Source organism: Piliocolobus tephrosceles, chromosome 11 (genome assembly GCF_002776525.5).
Source record: "Piliocolobus tephrosceles isolate RC106 chromosome 11, ASM277652v3, whole genome shotgun sequence".
Lineage (NCBI taxonomy): Eukaryota > Metazoa > Chordata > Mammalia > Primates > Cercopithecidae > Piliocolobus > Piliocolobus tephrosceles.
The window spans coordinates 114076186-114095801 of record NC_045444.1 but is presented as its reverse complement, the minus strand read 5'-3'; the positions used below and the strand labels follow the sequence as shown (position 1 = coordinate 114095801).

Genomic DNA, 19616 nt, shown 5'->3' with positions numbered 1-19616 from the left:
AAATCCCTAAGGAAGAAGACTAATCTGGGTGGAGTCTGGAGAATATACCCTCAGCATTTGTCTGTATAAACCAGCACTCACATAATTCTGGAGTCCTATTCCCACAGGCTAAACTTTTTTCTTTTAAGCTGAAAATTTAGTTTAAAGTGGTCCTGACTGGCAATGTCTCCAGGCACCTATATTTAACAAAGGCAAATGATTTCTGAAAGAATGTACTTCAATACAGGAATCAAAATATTGCCACAAATAAAACTCCATCGAATATGAGATTATGATTTTTAAAAATTCAGAATCATACAAAGATATAAAGTTTCAGGAACAAGCCAACTGAAGTAATAGATAGCGAAATCAGACCAACAACAATTTGACATAGAAGAATTATCAGTATTCGAATATAAAATGTTCAATATGTTTACACATGGAGGAAAATAACATCATAAGAATAGAACAAGATACATAAATAGAATAGCCTAAGAATAGAACAAAATAATCATGAATTTGGGGAAAAATAGAACTACAGTCATGGGAAGCGTAAGTATGTTTTGGTTAATGATGGACCGTGTCTATCAGCAGTCCCCACCCTTTTTGACACCAGGGACTGGTTTTGTGGAAAACAATTTTTCCACAAACCAGGGTGGGGGAATGATTTCAGGATTTCAAATGCATTATATTTTTGTACATTTTATTTGTATTATTATTGCATTGTAACATATAATGAAGTAATTATACAACTCACCATAATGTAGAATCAGTGGGAGCCCTGAGTTTGTTTTCCTGGGAGACAGTGACAGATCATAAGGCATTAGATTCTCATCAGGAGCGCACAACCTAGATCCCTCACATGCAAAGTTCACAATAGGGTTCACGATCCCATGAGAATTTCATGGCGCCACTAATCTGACAGGAAGCAGAGCTCAGGCAGCAATGTGAGCAATGGGGAGTGGCTGTAAATACAGATGAAGCTTCTCTCGCTCACCCGCCACTCACCTCCTGCTGGCGGCCTGGTTCCTAACTGGCCACCGACCCTGGTACAGGCCCTTGGACTGGAGGCTGAGAACCCCTGGCATATATGACAGTGGTCCCATAAGATCGCAGTGGAACTGAAAAATTCCTATCACTGGCCGGGCGCGGTGGCTCACGCCTGTAATCCCAGCACTTTGGGAGGCCAAGACGGGTGGATCACGAGGTCAGGAGATCGAGACCATCCTGGCTAACCCAGTGAAACCCCGTCTCTACTAAAAATACATTTAAAAAAATTAGCCAGGCGTGGTGGCGGGTGCCTGTGGTCCCAGCTACACGGGAGGCTGAGGCAGGAGAATGGCGTGAACCCGGGAGGCAGAGCTTGCAGTGAGCTGAGATCTGGCCACTGCACTCTAGCCTGGGTGACACAGCGAGACTCCGTCTCAAAAAAAAAAAAAAATTCCTATCACCTAGTGACATCGTAGCCATCATGATATTGTATAGCAAAGCATTACTCATGTTTTTGTGGTGATGCCAATGTAAACCAAACTACTGCACTGCAAGTCTTATAAAAGTCTAGCACATGCAATTATGTACAGTATATAACACTTGATAATTATAATAAGTGGCCAGGCATGGTGGCTCACGCCTGTAATCCCAACACTTTGGGAGGCCAAGGTGGGCAGGGCAGATCACCCAAGGTCAGGAGTTAGAGACCAGCGTGGCCAACACGGTGAAACCCCGTCACTACTAAAAATACAAAACTAGCCAGCCATGGTGGCAGGTGCCTGTAATCCCAGCTACTCGGAGACTGAGGCAGGAGAATCGCCTGAACCTGGGAGGTGGAGGTTGCAGTGAACCGAGATTGTGCCACTGTGCTCCAGCCTGGGTGACAGAGCAAGACCTAAAAGAGCAACTTCCAGCCCTGGAGTTCCATTCATGTAAGTGCCCTATACGGGTGTACCATGTTTTATCTCTTATATGTATTTTTACTGTATCTTTTCTATGTGTAAATACGTTTAGATACACAAATGCTTACCATTGTGTTACAATTGTCTACAGCGTTCAGTACAGTAACATGCTGTACAAGTTTACAGCCTAGGAACAATAGGCTATGCCATTTAGCCTAAGTATGTAGTAGGCTATGCCATCTAGGTTTGTATAAGTCTACCATATGATGTTTGCACAATGACACAATCACCTGGCAATGCGTTTCTCAAGAAATATCCCTGTTATTAAGGATGCATGACTGTAGTCAAGAATAGAAGCTTAATAAACAAGAGCTATGTAGAAGTTAAGAGCAATAAAGAAGAAAATATTAAACTGGAAGAGCTCATTTAGAATACAGCACAGAGATGAAAGTGAAAAAATTATTAACACATATGGAGATTAGAGTGAGAAAGTTCCACAAACGTCTATTTGAAGTTCCTTGGGGAGATAATAAGATAGAAATGACAGACAGACAAAGAAATATCCATGGAGAATTTTGCATACGAGATGAAAGGCATGAATTAGATTTAGGAAGCCTAACAGCTCTCCAAAAGAGTAAATGAAAAGAAATTCAAATCTAAACACACCGTAGTGAAACTGCAGAATACCAAAGAAAAAGAAATCTTATAAACAGTCAGAAGAATAAAAAGAGCATCGCCTACAGAAAAATGATAATTAGATTGACAAATGACTTCTCAGCGGCACACAATGGAAGCCAGAAAGGTAGTGGAATAATGCCTTCAAAGTGCTGGAGAAAATAATTGCCAGCTTAGGGTTGTATACAAAAAGAAACACGTTTCAAAAAATGAGAGTAAAATAAAGACACTTTCAGACAAACAGAGATGGAGTGAGTGACACATACTCACTCAGTAAGACTGTAACAGACCCTTCCAAAAGCAGCTGCTAAAGGATGCACTCGAAGAAGAAGGAAAATTACCCCAAAAGGAAGGCATATGATGCAAGAGGGAGTGTGAAACAGAAAACACGTGAGTAAATCTCAACACTGGCCACGTCAAACAGTAGTTAACGTTTTATATCTTGAAGAGTTTTCAAAAACATAAGACTAACATTCTGGACAATAATAAATTAGAAATTAGAAGAATGTTCAAAACCAAATATTTTTGTACTCTTCTGGAAAAGGTAAAGGTTATTAATTAGACACTGCCAGGGTGGCATGCCAAGCCGGGAGGGGAGCAGCCCACCTGGTCAGGAGCATACTTTATCACCATCATTATTTAGAATTGCTGGTACATGGCAACAATAAAATGCAGACAGACCCTTCATCAGTTTTACTATTGCTTTTAAATTCTCTACAAGTAGTTCTCCTCCTTACTGGCTGTACCTAGGGAAGACCACTTCATCACCACCACTATAGTCCTAGCTAGTTGGGAGGTTGAGACAGGAGGCTCACTTGAGCCTAGGAGTTCAAGGTTGCAATGAGCTATGGTTGTCATAGGAGTGCGCAACCTAGATCTGTCACACACACAGTTCGCTATAGGGTTCACGCAGCCTGGGCAACAGAGCAAGACCCTGTTTCTTAAAATGTATGTATATCTGTGTTTATACACATACACATATATAAAACTATTTTATATGAATATAGTTGGACATTCTTACATAGATTGTTTTGCTTAACATTATGTTTGTGAGATTAAGTCATCTCTTTGCTTCCCTTTGAGGCAAAAATTTATGAAAGTGTTGTCTATTTCCTGTCTCTCTAATTCCTCTCCTCATACTTTTTCTTAAACCCATTCATATCCATCTTTTGTCTTCAATGCTTTGCCAAAACCATTCCTGTCCAGGTCACTGGTATCGATCCAGCAGTCATTGGCCAGTGCTCACCTCACTTCACACATCTCGCTTCACCCATTGGTAACACTGTCACCATTATCACTCTCTGCCCCCTTGAAACAGTTCCATACTCACTTCCAGGACACCATGCATTCTTAATTTTACTCTTTCTTCACTGGGTGCTCCTTTCTGTCTCCTTTGCTGGCATCTCCTCTTTTTTCAGAGGTGTTAACCCTAGAGCTCCTAAGGTTAGGTGCTTGGAAACTCTTTTCTCTATACAGTCTTTGCAATCTCTATATTTGTACACTAATGATGCCAAAAATGATAGCTCAGACCTTGACTTTTCCCCTTGAACTTCAGACCACTGTATTCAGCTGCCTACTACTCAGCATTTCCATTGGGATGTCTAGTGGACATCTGCAATTCAGCCTGCTCTAGATGGAATCCTCATCTTGCTCAAAACGGTGCTATCTACCATTTTTCCCCATCTTTCAAGTTGCTTACGCCCAAAACCTGAAGTCATTTTTGGCTCCTCCTAGTCTCTCTCATCTCAAATGTAATGTGTCAGAAAATATTCTTTTCTTTATTTTCAAACTAAATCTAGGAGATAGTTACTTCTCACCACCTCCATGGCTACCGCTCTGGTCTGAGTTGTCACTATCTCATCCACATGGTTTATTGCAAGACCTTCTAACTCATCTCTGCTTTAATCCTTTGCCCTCCTCAACCTAGCCTCAGAATAGCAGTCAGAGCTCTCTTTATACAATATACATGAGATCATGTCACTTTTCTGCTTTAAACTCTCCAATGGCTTTCCAGTTCATACACAGTAAAGAACTACAGGCCTGAGGGTAATCTGCAAACCCCACCTGGTCTTCCTGGCCTCCCCTTTACCTATCTGGTCTCATTTTCTACTATTCTTCCTCTCACTCAGTTCAGCTACCCTGGGCTCCTTGAGCGTCTTTAAATATTTCAGAAACCATCTTTGGACTTTAGCTTCCTTTCCCTGGAATACTCTTTCCCCCAGATATCCACATGGCTTGCTCTGTGACTCACTTCCTTTAAGTCTTTGTTCAAATGTCTCCTTTTCAATGAGGCCTGCCATGATGATCATACTTAAATTTACATCTCTTCCCACCTTGTAATACACTCTTTCTGAATCTTTATTTCTACATTCTGGATCCTTCTTTTTAAAAATACAAACTGAAATATTTATTAAATATTAAACATTAAATTAAAAAATATTATTAAATTATATGATACAGGATTCAAATTAACCCATGGGGGGAAGGGTAAATGGTTGGGGCATGGATGAAACAAGATTGGCCATGAGTTGATAATTGATGAAACTGGGTGCCTTGAAAGACTGGACCATCATGAGCCCCTTCAAGACCACATCCATTGGCCAGTGAACTGGGTACCATCAAATTATTTAATTGAACAGATTGAAACAAATCATCTACATGGCCTCAGTGAGCAACTGAAACCCAAAATGCTGTTTCAACACATTCAAGTCCACCCCCAGAACAACATGGAAACCAAAAGAGTGGGACATGTAAGAGCACGAACCTCGGCGTTGCTGTGAAGCATTTTACAGATGTGATTGAAGTCTGTAATCAGTTGATTTTCAATACAATCCTGGCTGGGTACGGTGGCTCACGCCTGTAATCCCAGCACTTTGGGAGGCTGAGACAGGTGGATCACGAGGTCAGGAGATCGAGACCATCCTGGCTAACATGGTGAAACCCCGTCTCTACTAAAAATACAAAAAAAATTAGCTGGGTGTGATGGCGGGTGCATGTAGTCCCAGCTACTCGGGAGGCTGAGGCAGGAGAATGGTGTGAACCCAGGAGGCAGAGCTTGCAGTGAGCCAAGATTGTGCCACTGCACTCCAGCCTGGGCAACAGAGCGAGACTCTGTCTCAAAAAAAAAAAAAAAAATACTATCCTAGAGGAACTGATTCAATAATCTGCGTAGACCTGATTCAATCAGGGGAAAGGCCTTACCAGCAGTGCTGAGGTTCCTCTGGAGAGGGAGATTTAGTCTGTGTTCAGGAGCTTCAGCCTATGCCTGTGAGTCCTAGCCCACCCCTTCTGATGGCCTGTCCTGTGGATTTTGGACTTCCTTATCAGCCTCCAACACCATGGAAGCCAACTTTTTAAAATTAATTTCTTAATTTATATCTCCTATTTGTTCTGTCTCTCAGGTTGAACCCTGACTGATGCAGATTTAAACAAGTAATGTACTTTTTTTCGCTTAGTTTGTAGTACTGCTTTTGTTGAATAACCCATCAGGTTTGGGAACTTAGGTAGCCAGCAGCAGTGGATATGTTCCACTATTACAGCTCAGATTCTTAGCTGTAGGGGGCCGTACTCCCTCAGGTCACAGTGATGGTCTGTGCCACAAGCAGCCTATGTTAGTGCTTATAATACACTAAGTGGTAGGAACCGTGGTCACCAGCACCCAAAATGGCCCAAGGGCGCCACCTGGAAACAGATAAGCACCACAGGTCACCATGTTTGTCCTCAAACCTCCCAACGTCACCAGGTTAATTTTTCCCCTAAGGGGACCTGGAAATATTGCCATATGGATTCCAGTAGCCAAGAACCCCAGAAACGTCTGAATTCCCCTTCTTTCCCTTTCTGTATGGACAGGAGTATAGCGCCACTGACCTCCAGTGGAGACCCAGACACCTCGGCCTCAATCCAACCACACCGTTCGGCCCGAGACATTGGGTCTGCAACGTCTTTTTATCAAACAAACACATCAACCAGGCTGCATAAGGCATCTCTGAACCATTTCCATACCTGTCCTTTAGCTAGAGAGTCTCCCCTTCTGGGGCAGCCTGCATTGCATGGTTGGTTCCTGCTCAGATGCCTCAGGACCTGAGTACCTCTTTCCTCATCCTTCTCAGGTGCCTCAGGGTCCATCTGAGCATTCTCTTCCTGAGCTCTCCAGCCCCAGGAATGAATGATCACATCAGTGCCCAACAATCAGGGGGCCATGCGCCACGATCTCGTTTCCACATTCCTTTCTGGCAGCCTTAGTCCATGGCCAGCTCACTCACATCCAGGAGTCCCACATATAACCGCTCCTGACCCATAAGATGTCCAGCAGTACCATTCAGCTCTTGTGCCCCCAGGCTGATGTCTCCACCTTCAACCAGGTACTGGGAGGTTTTGCCCCTTGCTTCACCAATAAGCCATGATTCTGTCAGACTGGACCCTGCCTGCTATGTCAGTTTTGGGGAGCAGATTCACTGTGCGCTGATTACCAATTTGTCTGAGTCCAGGGAGGCTCACACCCACACACACAATGAATGACATGAAGCAGGTTCATTCCTTACAGGTAGGCAGCGAGAGGCATCAGAAGCCTGAGATTCATCATGATCAAGAAGCCGGGCTCAGGAAGCCATGCGGGGCTGATGAAGTCCATCAGTGTCATAATTTTCAGTGCAAGGTGTTTTTGTTTCCATTGCTCTCACTTTCTCTTCTCATCCCACTCACACACACACCTCGATCCAGCACCACCTGCCTCTACCTGTCTAGCAGTTTTGCGGTTGCCTTTTCCTGTCCCATCCCCAGGCCCCATCCCGTAGCGCTAATGGGGATAATAATAGGTTATTCTCAAGCCTGCAGAGGATGTAGGTCAATCTGTAGTCTACAGACTGTGTCTGGGCTGGGCATGTTGCCTCATGTTTGTAACTCCAACACTTTGGGAGGCAAGGCAGGCAGATGACCAGAGATCAGGAGTTCGAGACCAGCCTATCCAACATGGTGAAACCCTGTCTCTACTAAAAATATGAAAAAAAAAAAAAAGCCAGGTGTGGTGGCAGGAACCTATAATTTTACCCCAGCTACTCAGCAGACTGAGACAGGAGAATCGCTTGAACCCGGGAAGCAGAGGATACAGTGAGCTGAGATCCCACCACTGCACTCCAGCCTGGGTTACAGAGCAAGACTCTGTCTCAAAAAATAAAAAATAAAAAAGACTGTCTGTATCCTCCAGTCTCTCTAAGGCAGTGGTCCCCAATGTTTTGGCACCAGGGACTGGTTTTGTGGAAGACAATTTTTCCATGGGAAGTGGGGAGATGGTTTCAGGATGATTCAAGCACATTACACTTACAATGCGTTTTATTTCTATTATTGTTACACTGTAATATATCATGAAATAATTGTACAACTCGCTATAATGTAGAATTAGTGGGAGCCCTGAGCTTGTTTTGCTGCGAATAGATGGTCCCATCTGAGGGGGATAAGAGACAGTGACAGATCAACAAGCATTAGATTCTCATAAAGTATGTACAACCTGGATCCTTCACATGTGGAGTTCACAAAAGAGTTTGTGCTCCTATGAGAAGCTAATGCTGTGGCTGCTGATCTGACAGGAGGCAGAGCTTGGGTGGTAATGTGAGTGATGGGGAGTGGCTGTAAATACAAATGAAGTTTCGCACGCTTGCCCACTGCTCACCTCCTGCTGTGAGTCCTGGTCCGTGGTCTGGTGTTTGGGGACACCTGGTATAAGCGGTTAGCAGTTCAGAAGCCACAGCCCTGGGCAGCAAAGGACAGCAGGTTTATTCCAAGATGAAGGGGGCCCCACTCTGACACGTATCTTCAAAAGCAAGACTGGCTCTGATCCCCACTCTCATGGGGTATCTGGCCTCTCTTGTATCCTACGCACGTCATATCTGTGACCCAGAACCCAGCAAGCCCAGAGTTTCAGCCCCACATTTTACATTTTCAGTCTGTGGTCCACAGAGATAGATGTCTTGTTTTTGAGTTCAGCTATGTTGTTATTTTATTTTTGTATGTTATATACACATATCTATCCTGTGTATATAACACAAAAACAAGCTTTCTTTTTCCTGTTTTGAACAGAGAGGCCACATCAATGTGTGAAAACATGAAACCATCTTGATCCCAAATGTCCTCAGCCTAAAGTCTACAGCAAACAAGACCATAGAATCTCAACAGTCAGAAAAAGTGTGGAAGCTGCAGAAAATAATCAACAAGAAAAAAAGAAGGGAAAGGAAAGAGCAACATGCTCTTCATTAAATTAAAGCAGTTGAAGAAAAGACTTCCTCCTTCAAAGAAGCTTGAAAATCCCCTTCCCACAGGTTTTCTTTTATGAGGCCCTCGATTTCATTTCTTACTTTTACTAAAGATAGTAGAGAAGATGGTGTCACTGGGAGAGTTTTTTCACAGTCGAATGTATTTGGTTCTAAAATGTTTCAATAAATATTAGCCAGGTACGGGGGTGGGTGCCTGTAATCCCAGCTACTCAGGAGGCTGAGGCAAAAGAATCGCTTGACCCTGAGAGGTAGAGGTTGCAGTGAACCGAGATCGCGCCATTGCACTCCAACCTGAGTGACAGAGCAAGACTCTGTCTCAAAAATAAATAAATAAATAAATAAATAAATAAATAAATAAAATGTTTCAAATGTCTTCCACGAAATGTTGCAGTGTATGGAAAAAAAAGGAAGAGAAGAAAGCCTCACACACAGGAGAAAGTCAGGAATAAGAAAGAAGAATATGAAATATATGAATGAAAGAAACCCATCAAAACCCAGTTGAGCTTACCCCACCGTTAAATTCCATATTTGTTCTTGATTGGAACGCCTGAGTTTGGTATGTGGGTCTGTCGCTGAAGGACTGTGTCATCTTACATCAATAAAACAGAGGCCCCAGGCAGGCTCCTGTGGCTCACGCCTGTAATCCCAGCACTTTGGGAGGCTGAGGCGGGCGGATCACTTGAGGTCAGTAGTTTGAGACCAGCCCGGCCAACATGGTGAAACCCTGTCTCTACTAAAAATACAAAAATCAGCTGGGTATGGTGGCTCAGGCCTGTAATCCCAGCTACTTGGGAGGCTGAGGCAGGAGAATCACTTAACCCAGGAGGCAGATGTTGCAGTAAGCCGAGACAGTGCCACTGCACTCCAGCCTGAGGAACAGAGTGAGACTCTATCTCAAACAAAAACAGGGACCCCGGATCTCCAAGGAGGAAGACACACTTCAGGGCAAGGTGATGTGTGTCTGAGCAGGGCTGGTCCCCAGAGGCCTGGTCGCAGCTTCTTACATGATCCTTTGCTGCATTGCTGCCATAGCAAGTGTTTCTTATTTTTTTGCCTTTTGTTGTTGTTGTTGTTGGTTATTGTTGTGTGTGTGTGTGTGTGTGTGTGTGTCAGGGTCTTGCTGGGTCACCCAGACTGGAGTGCAGTGGCGTGATCTCGGCTCACTGCAGCCTCAACCTCCTAGGCTCAAGTGATCTTCCTGCCCCAGCCTCCCGAGTAGCTGAGACTACAGGCATGCACCACCACACCTGGCTAATTTTTGTATTTTTTGTAGAGACGGGAGTCTCACCATGTTGCCCAAGTTGGTCTTGAACTCCTGGACTCTCCTGCCTTGGTCTCCCAAAGTGATGGGATTACAGGTGTGAGCCAGGGCACAAGTGTTTCAAAGGCTTTGTTCAAAGATAAAAAAGATAAAATATCTCTCCAGTTTCTGAACAGACAAACCAGAATTCAGTGTGATTAAATGGAAGAAAGGCAAAAAAAGAGAACTTTTTATGGGCACTTAGTTTATTTTATTAGGAAATTTGGACAAGGTTACATGATAACTAAGAACACAAAAGCAAAAAACAAAGAAGCATCGCATGCCAATGGGAAGAGTGGAACTAAGATGGAGCTGCATAGCCGTGAGTATGTCCGTCAGACCGAACACGAGGCGTTGTGATTTCATTTTACTGAGGTCAGTTACTTGGACAGTTACACAGGTGCTGCGCTGCTCTCATATTTTTCCATGAGATGGTTCCTATTAGTTTGGTAGCTTTTCAGATGGAAAGACATGAAACACCAAACAAAAACAGCTACAGAGTTCAGGACCATAGAGGAGGGAGAGACCAGACAGGATGGGAAGGATGGGAGTCTTACCTACAGGACAGAGGCAGGTGCTCCGCCTAGCAGCAGCATTGCTTCTGGCAGCAGCACTTCTGCTGGCAACAGCCCTTCCCACAGCCGCAGCCACACGAGCTGCAGGTGCGGCGGCGGCAGCAGATCACGGGCGTGCTACAGCAGCCCCCACAGCAGCCGCGGCAGCAGGGGCAGCAGCTGGAGCAGCAGCCCACCCAGTAGCGCCTGCAGGTGGTGCAGCTGCCACAGCCACCACAGCCACCACCGCAACCACTGCAGCCACCACTGCAGCCGCCACAGCCACCACCACAGCCACCACAGCCGCCACCACAACTTCCACAACCACAGCAACCCATGGTGTCAGTAGAGAGGACTCAGGTGAAGTGAGCGGAGAGGACTCAGGAGAGGTGAGGAGGTCTGATGCCTCCTTCTGTGGGGGAGGCCCTTATGTACCATCTTGGGAAAAGGAAGAGGGAGTGACCCAGGACACATGACCAGTGGTCACTTCCTTGTTGTTGCTGCTGCAGTTTCCATGATAAGATTATCTAGGACTATTCCTTGTTTACATCCTTATGGGCTATATTTGACCCAGAACGTTTGCTAATTTTCACTTGTCTCTGTTAAAACCAGATTAAAAGCAAGCTAAGAGATGCTAACATGTAGGAGAGGATCTTCATTTTCTCAGAAACCAGTTGAATCGTTGAGACTTCAGGTTAAGCCGGAACCCAAGGTTGCTGCCGGCTGCTTTTCCATCTCTCTGCAGTGGCTTCTCTCCAGGAAATCACCCTGGTTTCTTGGAAACTCCCGAGATGCAAAAGAGTAAATAAGAGCATCCAAATTGTCGTTTTTGCAAAAGTGCTCACTTCCCAGCTATATTTCTAAAGGGATCTTTGTAGTAAACGACTTTTTTCTTTTTTGTTTTCCTCACAATTATCTATGATAAGGCTTGAAGCAACACTGCCTTCTCTTCTCGCTCTGCCCTCCCTCCCGGAGTGTTCACATTCACACCCACGGTGTCGATTTCCACATGTGTATTCCCTGGTTAGTTTCTCCACGGAGAGCCTCCAGCTCAGACTCTCCTCAGACTACAAAATCTATCAATAGCCACTCTCCATTCCGTCTTCTCCCCTTGGGGTTTCAGAGACATCTCCAGTGTCACATGCTCCAGACTCAAGTCATAATTCTCCCTGCCTGATCACCAACTACCCACCAGAAAAAAAAATTGCGTTTTTCCTGCACTGCTCCGTATCCATCAAGGTACAAATCCATGTTAAAAATTATCTTTGAATCTTTCTTTTCTGTTAGTTCCATTTCTGGTCTTTCACCAAATTCTGTCGCTTCTGCCCCATCAATAACTTCAAACCTATTCACATATCTCTAGCTCCACTGTCCCCGCAATCCCAGTTCAAGCAACTCCCTGACAAGTTGAAAATGCTCTGTTTACTCCAAATACCACAGAGACAGCTTGGAGTCATTAATAAACAACTCTAATCAGCCATAGGGACGTGGCAGCACTTTCTCTCGCTCAAATTTCTGAAGAACAATTTTACCAAGTTGGGAAAACAGGCTTTGGGCAGCGAGCCTGTTACAAAATGAATTGGAGGATGATCTCGTCTGCAGCAGAGATGCGGACTGCTGTCTGCTGAGCACTGACTGATTGCCAGAAGCCTCTACCTCAGCACGCATGGAGAAGACCCTGCTTGCACTCATATTTTTCTTGCCTTTTTTACAGACTTTTTGTTGGTCACAAACTCTCATGAAGTTTGTGATCCACAAACCATGTCCACAGCCACAGGCTTCTCCTTGGAGCCATAAACTCCTTTCCTTCCCATGCTGGGCCTTCTTCATTCAGCTCAGCAAGCTTCTCTGACCTCTGGACCATGCGTCCCTCGATGTTCCCACTCTGTGCTCTCCGAATAGCCCAAGAGCCTATTCTCTAGGGAGCCCAGGCCAGGCTGTTTAGCACAGACTTGTTTCTCTTAGTCATCAGTTGACATCACCTAATCAAGGACAAAAATGAATTCCTGGCAGGGCACAGTGGCTCACGTCTGTAATCCCAACACTTTGGGAGGCCGAGACAGGAGGATTGCTTGAACTCAGGAGTTCGAGACCAGCCTGGCCAACATGATGAAACTCTGTCTCTACTAAAAATACAAAAATCAGCCAGGTATCATGGCACATGACTGTAATCCCAGCTACTCAGGAGGCTGAGGCAGGAGAATCGCTTGAACCTGGGAGGCGGAGGTTACAGTGAACCAGACCAATAATTACATTACCAAAATGCAGACTCCTAAGAGGACTGATTTCTGCTTTTGAAATAAGCATTAAGACCTCGTGTGCAGAAGACAAATCACAATGATGTGCTTCAAATGAGGAGGGAAGGAGCAGCATCAGTGCCTTCACTGGTCAATAAATGGGACGATGGCATCTAATTTTGGCAGTGACCTTTGAATCTGCTGCCATTTACACCTCCCAGCTAGCGGAGTCACTTACTATTGCAAGCCCTTTGAAGTCAGGGACTGTGCCTTCAATATCACTGCACCTGTCGCTGAGAAGCTCTGGGATTGTTTGGTCCAGGGGCTGCCTGGTGCTCTGTGGGGTTTGTAAGCCCTACTCACAACTCATGGACCTATGCACATGGCACATAATCCCAGGGCATCTTAGGAAGAAGGAGAAGGCTGTCATTGCTAAGGACAGCCTCACCACACCTCAGCTCCCAGAATGCTTCCCTAGAACTTTTAGGCCTTTTTAACTTATACTGGAATGTAGTTTTATGAAAACAATAAACAAAACTGAAAATGCAGTGAAGACAAAGACGTCTGAAAGTACAGTCAATATGAGATGGAGAGATTTCTCCATGTACATCAAGTCAAATGACAACAAGGAAGTGGTCACGTGTCTTCCCTCTCCTGTCTCCAGAGTTGGTACATAAGGGCCTCCCCCAGCAGAAGGAGGCATCAGACCTCCTCACCTCTCCTGAGTCCTCCATCCTCACTTCATCTGCATCCTCTCTACTGACACCATGGGCTGCTGTGGTTGTGGAAGTTGTGGCGGCTGCGGTGGTGGCTGTGGCGGCTGCGGTGGTGGCTGTGGTGGCTGCGGTGGTGGCTGTGGCGGCTGCGGTGGTGGCTGTGGCGGCTGCGGTGGTGGCTGCAGTGGTGGCTGCGGCGGCTGTGGTGGCGGCTGCGGTGGTGGCTGTGGTGGCTGCGGTGGTGGCTGTGGTGGCTGTGGCAGCTGCACCACCTGCAGGTGCTACCGGGTGGGCTGCTGCTCCAGCTGCTGCCCCTGCTGCCGCGGCTGCTGTGGGGGCTGCTGTAGCACGCCCGTGATCTGCTGCTGCCGCCGCACCTGCAGCTCGTGTGGCTGCGGCTGTGGGAAGGGCTGTTGCCAGCAGAAGTGCTGCTGCCAGAAGCAATGCTGCTGCTAGGCGGGCCCCCAGCTTCTGGCAGCTGCTGCAGGTAACTGCTGTAGGTAAGCTTTCCCCTTCTGTCTGCCACTGACTAATAGGACACAAGCATGACCTGAACCTGTCACCTGCCTGTGAGTATTTTACATTCCTACAGTTTGTTTGTGATTCTGCCTGCATTTAATCATCACCAACAAAAATAATAACCATGCAGCCTTCTATGTTGATTACAACTCAAGTCATGACCTCAATGAAATGGAGTCAAAATAGTTAGACCTTCTTGAAATGCCTCTAAGGTTGCCTTCATTTCCGTGCTGTTTTTACTGCTGCCTGGGTATATTTGTATACACAAAGCAACACTTATCTTAATAAATTATACTAAGTCATTCTCAAAGAGCTATCTCTTTTGTTCTTTCCAGTCTCTGAACTGTCTGTCCGTGGGGAAAAAGGAGTTTTAGCCCAAAAGATAAATCAAAGAATAAAAAACTAGATGAATTACTTACAACAGACACAGATTCATGGAAGATTAATCCATTGGGGGTTTGTAAAGAAGGAAGGGACTTGGGGGCACATCCTCAGCCTGACACTTCATTATCATAAACCAAAACTTTCCTCAGTTCTCTCTCTTGATAGAGTCTTAGAAACAGACGTCTGGAGTCATAAATAGCTGTTCAGACTGCAAATGGTCATATGATCATTCAGGAGCCTGGTCACCTTTGGGCAAAGATGAAATTTGGCTCTTAGCCATGTCAGGTGTCATGGAAGTCCGTGGTAGCAACCACTTCAAACTACAAAATTAACTTTCATTGTAATGTGAGCATATCAGCATCAGAATCAAAATAATCATACACCCTACTGAGAGTGTCTTCATGCATAATAAAAAATGTCCCCGAACACCCCTTCTGCTAATTTTTCATAGAGATTCCCTGATTCTTTTCTTTGCAGACTCCAGATTCTTGATTTATTGTGGCTGGTTGAGCAGCAAAGTGAGAAGGGAACGAGGTAGAGAGTGGGGAATCCCAGCTTGGGCGAGCAGTGGGGCGGGGGCCGAGGGAAGCCAGGCTCCTTGGGTGTGTCTCCAGGAGAAGCTGGTTCTTGCTCCAACCCCACCAGGGCCACTTAGGGTGTTTCCTTGTTACTCTAAGCAGAGCTTGGCTCTGGATAGAAGCTTGAACAGGTTGAACTGACCACATGAATGTTATAAACAAAGGGAACACGGGTCAAATAACCATGTCAAATGAGATTTCCAAAGAGGGGAAGATGCTGTCACAGAAAGACACTTTTCCTTCCACCCTGAAATTCAGAAGAGAGGATTCGGAGGCGGGTGCGAGATGAGCCTCCCAATGTCTAAATTGACAAGGTGGTTTTGAGCACTCATCTGGCTCTGTCTCTATTCCCTTTCCAGCTCCAAGAGCCCTGTGCCTCTAGGACCCTCAGGTTACCCAAAGCCCCTTAGTTACTCTCAGCCTTTAGGATTTACCTCTAGGGTCCCACCCTGTCACTCATTCTTCCTTCCCAGTCTTCACCCGTAGAACTGCCCCCTCCCTTGTGATGGTTCTCAGCTGGAAGAGTGGGGTCAGGAGAGAAGCATCAGTTCATCCATCTTACACTAAGGCAAGGGCCCTCTGCTTTTCCTCATGAGGGAGGACCCCTCAAGTCACTTTTCCCACACAGTAATGTTGCCCAACCCAACGGGCAGGATTCTGGGACATGTGGCTTTTCCAGACACCAAGACCCAACACTTCTTAGGCACTTGCTCCTCCTGTCCCACTCGTTGAAAATGTGAATTTGCTTCCAGTCAGCGTAAACAGTGGCTGTCTGCCAGGCTTTGCTGGGTGTCATTACTCATGTTGACATGGATTCCTGAAAAAAGAGCCCAGGTGGCCTGGTGTAAGGTTTGTGTTCTGTGTGTGTGTGTGTGTGTGTGTATACATATACACACACACACACACACACATTACGAGATAGTCAGACGGTCCGTCAGGCACGGCCACAAGAAGAGGCAAAGGAGGCTGGGTGCGGTAGCTCATGCCTATAATTGTAGCACTTTGTGAGGCCGAAGCGGGCGGATCATCTGAGGTCAGAAGTTTAAGACCAGCCTGACCAATATGGTGAAACCCCAACTCAAGTAAAAAAAAATACACAAAAATTAGCTGGGCGTGGTGGCATGTGCCGGTAGTCCCAACTACCGGGGAAGTTGGGATAGGAGAATCACTTGAACCCATGAGGCAGAGCTTCCAGTGAGCCAAGATTGTGCCACTGCACTCCAGCCTGGGCAACAGAGCAAGACTCCATCTCAAAAATTTAAAAAATAAATAAATAAAAAGAAGAGACAAAGGAGAGGTTCAGGAAAACAGTGTATTCCAATCACAGGTCCTAAGGAGATGGAGTCACTGCGTGCCAAGAGGGGGTCACACAGGAGGCGGCACCAGGGGAGCGGTCTCAGCCAGGCAGACAGGGAGAGAGGGCCCACGGCTCACTCACGGGTGTCAGGGCGGAATATACGAGCAAGAGGTGCAGGGGTGCCCATCAGTACATCTGAACGTTCCTGGGGCTCAGTCAGGGGAGGACAGGGAGGGGAACCTGTGGCAGCGGCTAAACATGCCACACTGGGGCCCACCTGGGAGAGACGGGCAAAACTCACAATGCAGTGCAATGCAGTGCACAGGGGGCACCTGTCTGCATCTCACCTCAGCAGAGGAGTAGCTGGAGGCACCTCCCCGTAATCCAGTTGTGAATTTGAGTCTTGGTTTAGGTTGTCTGAATAAATAGCACAAATGTAGTCAACTATCCCTTACTGTGGGGGAATTTATAGGCAGGCCTTATAGGGATTTGCGAATCAAGTGAGAACACTAATAGATTGAAAAATGAAAACAGTTTGTTGGGAACAATTGAACTACAGAAATATCTTCTTTAAATTCTGACCCATCTTTTTTTTTTCTTTTTTTAGTATTAAGTCCATCTGAGAAACTAGAGCCTTGGGACCCAGGGGTAAGGAAACTTACGGTACAGACATGCGGGCTGACCTTCGCCCTGCGGGCCACGGCCTCTGCCATGCAACTGCACATACTTCAGCCTGAAACTCTCTCTGGCACCGCCCTAAACAGACCAAGCATGAGGGAGGGAGCATGTAATGAAAAGTCCACAGAGAACAAGAAGCCACAAGATTCAGTGCTCTGAAGCCATTCTAGATGGTTTCAGGGAAACTAGCTTCCCACCTCTGATAGGGATACCATGGCAAATACCACACTTTGCCTAGGATGATAATTCTTTGTGCACAACACATCCCATCACAAAGATAGTCCATGGCAGGACTTGCTCCATCTCTGAACTGGTCTCACCCCCTTAAACCTGCCTTTATATCTAGGAGTTTCTTTATTTTATTTTTTTGAGACAGAGTCTCGCTCCATTGCCCAGGCTGGAATGTAATGGCACGATCTCAGCTCACTGCAACCTCCACCTCCTGGGTTCAAGTGATTCTTGTGCCTCAGCCTCCCAAGTAGCTGGGATTAAAGGCATGTGCCACCATGACTGGCTAATTTTTGTATTTTTAGTAGAGATGAGGTTTCACTATGTTGGCCAGGCTAGTCTCAAACTCTTGACCTCAAGTGATCTACCCGCCTCAGCCTCCCAAAGTGCTGGGATCACAGGTGTGAGCCAGCAGGCCCGGCCTGCATCTAGGAGTCTCTTGATAAGTGTTGGTCAACAGAAAGAAGAAGTCTCTTCTAAAAATTGTTAATGCTTTTATAGACTACTCATGGTCTGAGTCATAAAACGTCATTTGCCTTTCAATTTATACCTTCCGAGTGAATGATGATTATTGAGGATTATCTAATTATTATCTACTTTTCTCTCTGGGTATAAAAAACACCACAGATCCTACACACACATAAATGGTTTTTCTATCAGAAATGGATTCACTTGTCTGACCAAAAGACACAGATTAGATTATTCTAATCTCGAGTCCCCTTAGGCTTATGAATTAAAAAAAAAAAATAGAAGAAATGAATGAAAACATAAATCACAGATTAAGTTATTAAGTAATATCTGAAATGAATTAGGAAGCAACCATAAGGCTTAACAATACTCCAATCACGGTTAAATTAATTTAGACAGAAAAGCAAATAGCAACTGACTTGAAACTAAGAAGTGGGGCCCAAGATGGATACAAGAAAGCCAGGAGGGCTAAGATAAAGCCCAAATCCAATGTTCATCAATGCCTACACAGTCAGTAAAACCTGATGGCATTAATTGTGTGGTTAGGGAAATGTGAAAGCTAACTCGATGATACCACAGTTCTAAATGTGCACTGTTGGCTGAATTTATGGTGTGGTGGGGGGTGGTAAAAATTAGGCTTCTAAGAAAGGATGGAACTCTGCCCTCCAGGCAAGGAGTAAATGGCCTCGGTAGATGGAAATCTAAAGCAAATGTAGTCACCTGCATTTTGCAAAGAGGTGTGTTTCTGAAAAATTGTTCAAATCAGTTCTTTGTGAATAAAACAGGATTTTGAATGCATTCAGGAAGCTTGTCTTTTTTTTGAGACAGAGTCTCGCTCTGTCGCCCAGGCTGGAGTGCAGTAGCACAATCTCGGCTCACTGCAACCTCTGTCTCCTGAGTTCAAGCGATTCTCCTGCCTCAGCCTCCTGAGTAGCTAGGATTACAGGTGTGCATCACTGTGCCTGGATAATCTTTTTGTATTTTTAGTAGAGATGGGGTTGCACCATGTTGGCCAGGCTGGTTTCGAACTCCCAACCTCAGGTGATCTGCCCTCCCAAAGTGCTGGGATTATAGATGTGAGCCACCGCCCCCAGCCCAACTTATCTCTTTTTAAAGGAACCTCCCATCTCAAAATTGAATACAAACTGTAGAGAAATGCTGGACATTCAAGTATTCTGTTTGGTAACTGGAGGGCACAAACAACAGAGGCAGGAAGCTACTCTCAGGGTCTCTGACTTGCTCCACTATCACTGCCCATCCATGAAAGGCTTTCTAAGAGAGATAAAGATTTTCTAGAATGTGAGATATGTTCAAACCAAAATAAAGGCAAAGATAAACTTTTAATGATATGTTTTTATTAGGAGATTCAGAAAGTAGCTATTGACAAATAGGAATACAAGATAGAAAGGAAGCAGAGAAAAACACGCACATGGAAATGAAATGATCATATACAGCAAAAAGTCTGTTGGGAATCATAATCCTCGTTGAGCTCAGTGATGTGGACTCTTTCTGAAGAGGTAGGTTGTCCTCGCGTCTTTGTTTTGGCTGCTTGGCATTAGAGAGGAAACTTTTCACGTAGGAAGACTGGGAACACCCAAAGCAGAAAATACAGGAACCCAGAATTCAGGAGCAAAGTCACAGTCCAAGAGCATAAGTGCTAGGATACCCAGAGGACAGGTAAGGCAGGTGAATGGGGTGAAGGAAAGTCCCCAGCATATCCTGCCACAGGACAGAGGCCAGGCCAGCCCACCTAGCAGCAGCATTGCTTCTGGCAGCAGCACTTCTGCTGGCAACAGCCCTTCTGCTGGCAACAGCCCTTCCCACAACCGCAGCCACACGAGCTGC

At 45.5% G+C, this 19616-nt stretch overlaps 1 protein-coding gene and 1 pseudogene across 1 annotated transcript; both read left to right on the top strand.

The window, feature by feature from the left end:
• LOC111527563 overlaps positions 1-17234 on the top strand; it is a 43180-nt pseudogene extending 25946 nt beyond the window's left edge.
• Positions 9885-11503, top strand: LOC111527564 (predicted GPI-anchored protein 23). The gene is made up of 2 exons (XM_023193943.1): positions 9885-11026; positions 11279-11503. Exons 1-2 carry the CDS (start codon positions 10648-10650, stop codon positions 11281-11283), a joined length of 384 nt encoding a protein of 127 aa, XP_023049711.1. The 5' UTR covers positions 9885-10647; the 3' UTR covers positions 11284-11503.
• Positions 17235-19616: the final 2382 nt, after the last annotated feature.

Excerpts from the sequence above, each read along its gene's own strand:
- LOC111527564 (XM_023193943.1), top strand. The coding sequence starts at position 10,648 with ATGGGAAGGATGGGAGTCTTACCTACAGGACAGAGGCAGGTGCTCCGC.